At 46.9% G+C, this 9116-nt stretch overlaps 1 protein-coding gene across 4 annotated transcripts in view; it reads right to left on the bottom strand.

The window, feature by feature from the left end:
- Positions 1 to 5524: 5524 nt before the first annotated feature.
- Rpap3 (RNA polymerase II associated protein 3) overlaps positions 5525 to 9116 on the bottom strand; it is a 36416-nt gene continuing 32824 nt past the window's right edge. For all 4 annotated transcript variants that reach the window (XM_028789376.1, XM_028789373.1, XM_028789374.1 and 1 more), the window contains exon 17: positions 5525 to 5806. In XM_028789376.1, the coding sequence (XP_028645209.1) occupies positions 5721 to 5806 (86 nt within the window). In that variant the 3' untranslated portion in view covers positions 5525 to 5720. The remainder of the gene's footprint in view (positions 5807 to 9116) is intronic.

The following is a 9116-nucleotide window of genomic DNA, read 5'->3' as shown; positions in this document are numbered from 1 at the left end:
CAGAACAAGATCATAAAACCCCCTCCCAAGGGAACCTTCTACAATCCTCCCAAACACAGATCTGCCACAGCAAAACCCCCTATGCTGGTAATAGCTTGTCTTAGGGCTTCTAAAGCAAGCAGGGGAGGAAAGAGTTTATTCGGCTTACATGTACACATTGCCATCCATCATCGAGAGAAGCAAAGACATGAACTCAAACAGGGCGGGAACCTGGAGGCAGGACCTCTGATGCAGAGGCCATGGAGGAGTGCTGCTCACTGGCTTGCCCCTCTTGGCTTGCTCAGCCTGCTATAGAACCCAGAAACAACAGCCCAGGAGTTCTCCCACCTACAGTGGGCTAGGCCATTGATCACCAATTGAAGGAAATGCCCTACAGCTGGACCTTATGGAGCCATTTTCTCACCTGAGGCTCTCTCCTTTCTGATGAATCTAGGCTGTGTCAAGTTGACATAAAACCAGCCAGCACACCCTACAACCTGAATGTTACCTACCTCACCAAAACGTGTGAGAACTTCTCCATGTCCACGAACCTGGACCAGCCACTGTGGCTCTGATCAAGTCCTGAGGGGGAGGGGCAGGATGGGTGATAAAGATAAAACATAAAGGAAGAGTCAAAAGCTAGGGTCAGGAGGGCTGAAGGGCTGAAGGCTCAGGCCAGCGAGCCTTTATTAACGGCACAGTTCTTTTTATATTCCTTAAACAGAGAGTAAAGAACGTCAGATGGTAGAATTATAGGGAGCTCAAAATATCCCAAGTTCCCCTTTAGCAAGGTATATCATAGGATGGCAAACAAAGCATTTCACACCTCAGTGTCTGAAACATTCAGTTACATACATGTGAGGAAAATATCAAGTGCCAGTCCCTGAATTACTGCCCCTGCCCACCCCAGACCCTACTGTCCATCCATAGCGGGCCTTGCATGGAATGACCCTGGATTGGCTAATAGCAAGATGTCCATGTCCTGTCATCAGGGCCTCTGGACAGTCTCCAATCCAGTCTAGCCCACGACAGTTCACCAAGGTCCTACTTTCTTTTCTAATAAAAAGACTGACAGAAGAAACTTCTGAGAAAGAAGATAATGTATCTCTCTGTGGGTTCTTTCTCCACATCCACAGTCCAGGAGCCCAGCTGGGGAATGGTACAACCAACAAAGGATGGGGCTTCCCAGTTCAAATGATGCAATCAAGATAATCCCCCTGCAGCATTCATCCTCAGAGGCTAGCCCATCTCCCAGATGACTCTGGGTTTCATGTTGAAAGTTGAGATGAACCATCACCAGCCTCTTGCAACCTTCAAAGACCATGATATCTGTGAGGACCTGGCCAAGAAGACCAAGAGAGTCTATTTCCTATGTTTTATTTTATGCTTCTGTGTGTGTATGTGTGTGTGTGTGCGTGCGCTGCACATGTGGAGGTTCAGAGGTGCTGCTGTAGGAATCAGTTCTCTCCTTCCACCACATGGGTTCTGGGTATCAAACTCACGTCACGGTCAACAGACTTGGCAGCAAGTACCTTTACCCACAGAGCCATCTCGCCAGTCCTTGTGTCCTAGGCATTACCCTGGACAGACACACAGCCCACTGTATGCAGAACATCAAATACTGAGGTTTTTTCACCAGTCAGTGGCTGAAAGGCTTTTGTTCTACTTGGAGAGAAACTGTGGGTAGACAAGAAACTCTTCGAATATGATTTTCTAGAACTTCCTCACTCCCTAGATATTTAACAGTTGCAAGGGACTAGAGTAGGCAAGTGATGTAGGAACAAGCAATGGCCTTTAATACGGCAGCCCCCATGGAAGCCTCTGGTTCCAGAACCCTTGCTCTACAAGTACTATGGCCCCTGCACCTATAGATTGGGTACAGGGACGGACACTGGGCTACTGGTAACCTGTGGCTCAGGTCTCAGCCCCAAGGATGTGCAGTTCTTTGGAACTCCTGGCAGGAAGCCATGCAGATTGTCTCCCCTGGCTCCTCCCAGTCTATTCTCTCCTCGCCTTCCTTTCTTTGTTCTCTTCTTCCTCCCTGGCCTCTCTTACACTCCTCAAAGGCTATTTGGTTGTTAATGGCCACTGTGAGGACACAAGAGTATTTCCTTCTTGGAGACAGCCTGTGAGAACCAGGATATACAGCTGAGGCCCCTGCTCTACTCAAGATCTGAGGCAACTAGAGGCCTCTTCGGGAGCTGATGCTGGGCGTGGCTGGGATGAATCAGGTATCTTCTGCCACAGCGGGCAGGAACCCAATGGACAAATGGGATTTCTGGGCGGAATCAATTCAATATGAGGCACCACACCGGAGCCACACAGGGATTTGAGCCCAGGGGATATTGGCAGTACCAAGTCCTCTGATACTTTTGCTTTTGGCACTTGCTTTTGGCAGCTGCCACATGACCACAGGCCTCCAAGGCTTATGTCCCACCGCGTCTTCAGCACCCGAACAACAGTTGTCAGTACTCTGTTCTAGAGAGCCAGGTATGAGGCTCATGAGCTGGTAGCATCAGGTCCTAGTGTGGGGTATTGTGCTGTTAGGTTCACAGTGGCACCTGCATGACCCTCAGCTGTCAAGTCAAAGCCCAAGGCCTGATTTCCAACCATCAAGCTGCTACTTGAAACCAGAGCCAGGGCTGCAGCTCATCCTGTCAAGCCCTGCCTACTGCCATGGTCTCTATGGTAACCATCCTTCTCTGTCTCTCCTTCTCTGTCACCAGCTCAGCCTGTGCTCACAAAACCAGGCAAAGAAAGGCCACAAAGAGAAGTCTATAAGACCTGATGTGGCAACACCAAGGGAGATGGCACTGGGGGGGTCCCATGGCAACTCCAAGCAAGCCTAACAGCCTACTCAAACAGTCCAAGTAGGGGTGCTTAGACCAGTCACAGCTTGACACCTCTCGTCATAGCCCCTCCCCGAGGGGAAGTGGTTCATCTAGGCTGATGGTCACAGAAGCCAGAACACGCTGTTTCTAACAGCCTTGGCGAAGGCTGTATCTTCAGGAGCCAGGACAATCGGTGCCATCCACTGCCATCTTTTGTATAGTTGTGTCAAGGGATTCATGGAGTATTCCAGATGGCCAGTATTGGCATAGGGACAGTCAGGCTGGTGGGTGGACTTACAGTCCTTTTGCTCAAGGCAGTGCAGTCTGCACAAGAGTCCAATAACTGCTCATTAGACACTCAAATGATCCCGTTCCCAGCTGGTGCTTATGTATGGGAAAACAAAGGAAGGAGTGCTTACAATTGTAGAGTCAAAGAGCTTAGCACTGATAGTGCTTCACACCGGCTGAGTGCCCAGACACAGGTGGGTCCCTGCTCTGTCTCAGCCCAACCTTGGGCAAGCACATAAGGTACTCGTGCAAAGGCTGTGTGTGTGTGTGTGTGTGTGTGTGTGTGTTTAAACTTTATAAAAGCTCAACAAAACAAACAAAACAGCCATGTGGGAAGAACTCTTTTTATTACCCCAAATGATTCAACAATCAGTATAAGTGTGTCGAGTCCACTATGGATAACTTCACTTTTCTAACTGATTTCTCTTAAAAGTAGTGGGTATAATTCTAAAGTGAATTGACTTGAATTTATCCTACAATAAATACCCAGAGTGAGAAAAGGAACCCACCAATTCTGGCCTCTCACACAAGTGGTGATATTCTAGATAGATCAGTTTATCAACATTAACTGGACTTCTGTCACGGACAAGGTCAATATTAACACTAATGACATGTTTTTTAAAAAAGAACCTTATGATATGCAAGCAGCTTAAAGTCTGCCATGTAGCCAACATATTACAGATGAACAATAACGAATGGAAAGCAAATCAAGTAAGCACAGTGGTGTAGACCCACAGTCCTGCAGTTGGGAGGCAGAAGCAGGAAGGTCAGGAGTTCAAGGCCAGCTGATCTCTATATGTTAGTCTCTTACTCCCCTCCCTGACTGGATTAATATATGAACGTCATCAACCTTAAGAAGTCTGCCTCCACAGTGTTATCTTGAATCTACCCTTTCTTCTTCACCTCAAGGAGAGAATACAGTACACGAAGGCCACCAGGCAGGTGAAGTGTCAGACAACCTTGTACAGTGTCTCTGCTGTCACTCTTTTATCAGGTGACACTGAGCAGGTTGAGTGACCCACATATGCTTTCATTCCCTTACTTGGAAAACAAAGTCTGTGACTCCTGATTCACTTTAGAAACCTGCCGCTGTCATGGTACAGAAAACTGTCATGGTCTGGATGTCCCTCACCCACCTTTCCACAAGGAGACCTCAGTCCTCCTGTGGGTAGCCCAGTGGGTCCTGGGCTCATACTTCTCCACGCCAGGTGCTGATCCAGCTACACTGTACTTCCTCCTTAGCCTTGATGAGTCTTTGTAATCTTTTCTGTCTGAGCCTAATGTCTCTTCCATGTTGGTACTTAGGGCCATGATCTCTGGTGGCCAGGGGCTCAGTTTAAATCCTAGCTATACCATAAACAGCCAGTTCTCAGAAAATAGCTTCACCTGGCTTCCCTCCAATGTCTGCTGTCTGTAAGACAGGTGGGAAGAGCTCATGTGGGAACACTGCATCTCCCTTGGACATGGTGTGGTGGTTTGCTTATGCTTGGCCGAGGGGGTGGCACTATTAGGTGTGGCCTTGTGGTGGGTGTGGCCTTGCTGGAGTAGGTGTGTCACTGTGGGGCTAAGCAATAAGAATCTGCTCCTAAACACTTGGGAGTCAGTCTTCCACTAGCAGCCTTCAGATGAAGATGTAGAACTCTCAGCTCCTCCTGCACCATGCCTGCCTGGATGCTGCCATGTTCCTACCTTGATGAAAATGGACTGAACTCTGAACCTGTAAGCCAGCCCCAATAAAATGTTGTCCTTATAAAAGTAGCCTTGGTCATGGTGTCTGTTCACAGTGATAAAACCCCAGCTAAGACACCTGGACACACAAAGTCCTAATGCCTGGCACTCACTACTCCTGCCTCTGGGGCTTTCCTAAGCATTTCCCATGGATCCCTCCTGTACCACCCACGTGATGCTTACGGTAAGCAGAGGCTCAGGGCCAAGCCACTCCCCCAGAGTCATTAAACTTCTAGAAGCAAAGTCAGCACTAACCCAGAACCTCACACAGAGAAAAGGTTTTGCAAGTAGGCATGGGTTACAACATGTAATCTGTACCATGCTTGCTACAGTACTCACTGCCAACACTCGTGGAGGCTGGACCAGGTCTGATGCCATGAAGACTAGACTGTAACTGCCAAGTCTAGACAGCTGTGAGCACAAACCAGCCTCCAGCAGGAGCTGAGGACCCTGTCTTAAAACCACTGCTGATAAAACAGTTGTTTAGTGTAGGTGCATGGGAGGGAGGGAGACAATCCTGATATCTAGTCAGTGATTTCTAGTCTCCACAGAAATCACTTTATTAATGTAGAAATTAAGTAGCTGTGTGCTGTGACTGTAAAGATTCATGTATAAAAATGTTATAATTATGAGACATTGAGGAATGTGACGAATAAACATTTAAAGTTATTCATAAAATGAAACGCTGAGCCTTCAAATATCTCTCATAAAAACTTCGTTTATTTGAAGCATTTCTCACTAGTTAGGCCACAGAACACTTACAATGAACCAACTGCCATTCAGAGGGAGGAAAGTCCTCTCAGGTAAGGTTTCACTTTCATGAAAAGCCAAACACTTGATTTCAGTGAGGAAAATAACAAATACAGAACTGGCGGCAACGTCCAATCATGGAGGTCAGCCGCCGTATCTTTTCTTGAGTTCTTCAATAGAATCCTCCTTCAGTTCTGATTTTTCTAAGTGATTGAATAATACATTTGTGACTAAAAAAGAAAAAAAAGATTGTATGTCACTCATTTTAAAACACTATGCAAAACATAAATTCAAGAGATTAATCTGACTTGTCAAATAAAAATTTTACCATCTTTTACCAGTAATTACTATTTCTCATAAATCCTTTCTTTTTAAGATTTATTTATTTATTTATTTTATGTATATGAGCATACTGTAGCTGTTTTCAGACACACCAGAAGAGGGCATCAGATCCCACTACAGATGGCTGTGAGCCACCATGTGGGTGCTGGGAATTAAACTCAGGACCTCTGGAAGAGCAGCCAATGCTCTTAACCACTGAGCCATCTCTTCAGGCCTCTCATAAATTCTTGTTTGTGGACTTAAGGTTGTTTATTTGTTTGCTTGTTGAGACAGGGTTTTTCTGTGTTTCCCTGTCCTAGAACTCACTCTGTAGACCAGGCTGGCCTTGAACTCAGATCCGCCTGCCTCTGCCTCCCAAGTGCTGGGATTAAAGGCGTGTGCCACCATGTCCAGCTAGTCTGTATATCTAAAAGAGTGATCTAAGATGTTTCGTTCTTTTCAGACCGTCTTGCTGGTAGCGTAACTCTCTCCTCCGCCCTCAAAGACACTAGTCTAAGCAGCCGCACTCAACACCTGGGCAGCACTGTCCCTGTTCCGCTTCTCCACTGTCTGTGGCAGTCAGACAGATCACTGCAGCCAGTGTCTGAGTGCTTAGTGTTCCACACACTCCCCGTGTTCACTCAGCAGACGGGAGACCCAAGCAAGACCCTGCTGCCAGGTAATGTGAAGAGCCAGCTCCCGTCCTCCAAGTGCACCCTGGAGAGAAGGACACGCAATGCTGGGCACTGCACTAAGGCCCAGTCAGAAGGCAGTTCCTGCCCTCAAGAGCTTTCATTCCTTCTGAGAAAGAAACGACTCATCAGAGTGTCACAACTGTTCATGAGAAAGAAAACAGAGGCAGGGTGAGAGACGGAGGACAGGCCGTCTACAGATAGTTGTCGCCATGAGCGGCAACTGAAGGAGTGAAGACACAGGAGCAGGTACTCAAGAGGGAAGAAGCAGGGCCCTGAGGGAAAGGAGTTTGGCAAGATGGCTCAGCAGTCAGATGCAAGTCTGACAACCTGAGTTCAAGCCCCAGGACCCACATCAAGACAGAAGAACTGCTGGGCGGTGGTGGCGCACACCTTTAATCCCAGCACTTGGGAGGCAGAGGCAGGTGGATTTCTGAGTTCGAGGCCAGCCTAGTCTACAGAGTAAGTTCCAGGACAGCCAGGACTACACAGAGAAACCCTGTCTCGAAAAACCTAAAAAAAAAAAAAACAAAAAAAAACAAAAAAAGACAGAAGAACTTACTCCCAAAAGCTGTCTGTCTATACACACTCACACACACACATACACACACACAGACACACACGATGCTAACGATAATTTTAAAATGCAAAGCTAGTGTAGTGATTTTAAAAATGACAGAAAATGAAGTCAGAATATTAGTAACTATGACAGGAGTTTGGGGGATTTGGGTTTTGGATTAGCTGAAGGTAAAGCCGAGGGCTGGGGATGTGTCTGTCACCTGATACAGTACCTCATGCTTGTGAAGCCCTGGGTTCAACACCTAGAACACTACACCAACAGCTGTGGTGGCATGCACCTAAAATCCAACACTCCCAGACATAATAGGAGGATCAGAAGTTCAAGGTCACCCTTAGCTACAAGGAAACTCAAGGCTGCCTTAGATGGGTAAGACCCTGTCTCCAAACAAAGGACAAGTAACACTCAGAACCTAAGCCGATGGGGTCTGTGTGGTCTCTGATTTGTGCTCTTAGTGAACTGACATCAGTATTTACTAGGCTCCGTGAGGCTGTAAAGCCATTTGGTTTTGACATACTTTCTCTTCATAGTCCAGAATGACTGTCTACACCTAGGTGAGTTCTGAATGTCCCCAAAGGTTTTTCTGTTTCCTATATATTCTGTCTCCAAGTATTAAAAAGGATCAAACAGTCTTTAGAGACGGTTAAGTGGATAAAGCACTTGCCCGAAATGCCTGTGGCCATGATCCCAGGACCCAGACAGTTGGCTCCAGCAGTGACCAGGGACAGCAGACAGGACAATGGCTGACACTCAAGGGGTGGCTAGCCTAATAAGTGCAGCGCAAGTCAGAGACCCTGCCTCAAGCAAAATGAAAGATAAGAACAGACCCCAGAGGTTGTCCTCAGACAGCCCACACCCATACTCACTGAACACACACTCTTACACTAACATGAGAAGATTTAAAGATTCTTTTTAAAAGATAAAACAGAAGCTTTGGGTTAATTCTTTTTTTGGTTTTTTTGAGATTCATTTTCAGTGCATGAGTGTTTTACCTGCATATATATACATACATACACATACCATGTGTGTGCCTGGTACCCAGTCAGAAGAGGGCATCATAGTCTATGGACTGGAGTTACAGATGGCTGTGAGCCACTGTGTGGGTGCTGGGAATTGAACAAGTGCCCTTAACCACTGAGCCATCTCTCCAGCCCTAGCTACATTTTAATCCCTAACCCTTGTTTCCTTCCTGATGTAAGTAAGGGTATCTTTCTCTTGTTTCTGTTTGTTCTGTGTTTAATCAGGGTCTTCCCTGTGATAGTCTAGGCTGGCCTTGAACTCAAAATGCTGTCTCAGGCTCCAGAGGGCAGAGATCACAGTGCATGTACCACCATATCCAGCTGAGAGCGAGCCGTCTAGCAAGTGTACTGACTGAGAACCTTCTGTGTCACAGCTATAACAAGGACCTAAGAGGAGCTCAGGGTGCTTGGTGTAAGAGCACCTAAGAAAGGCACACTGAAGTTTTTGCTAATTTTTCAAGACAAGAGTTTCTCTGTGTAAGCCCTGGCTGTTCTGGAACTTGCTTTGTAGACCAGGCTGGCCTTGAATTCAGAGAGATCTGCCTCTGCCTCCCAAGTGCTGGGATTAAAAGCCTGTGCTATCATGCCCAGCTTTTGCAAATTTTTAAAAGTAAAGAAATTGGCATTTTTAGCTATGCATGGTGGCACATGCCTGGCATGTTAGCACTTGGCACTCAGGAGGACTGCTGTAAGTTGGTAAGTTCTAGGCCAGCCAGAGCTACACAGTTAAGACCATGTCTCAAAAAATAAAAACAAGGCCTGGAGAGATGCTCAGAGGTTAAAGTACTTGCTGGTCTTGCAGAGGACACAGATTTGTTTCCAATGCCTAAAAGGTGGCTCACGACTGACCATAACTCTAGCTGTAGCCCAGGCACACACACGGTGCACACACACAGGCTCACGACTGACCATAACTCTAGCCGCAGCCCAG

This window comes from Grammomys surdaster, unplaced genomic scaffold (genome assembly GCF_004785775.1).
Source record: "Grammomys surdaster isolate TR1022 unplaced genomic scaffold, NIH_TR_1.0 125818, whole genome shotgun sequence".
Classification (NCBI taxonomy): Eukaryota; Metazoa; Chordata; class Mammalia; order Rodentia; family Muridae; genus Grammomys; species Grammomys surdaster.
Note: the sequence above shows the minus strand (reverse complement) of the source record. Positions and strands in the feature narration are given on the sequence as shown.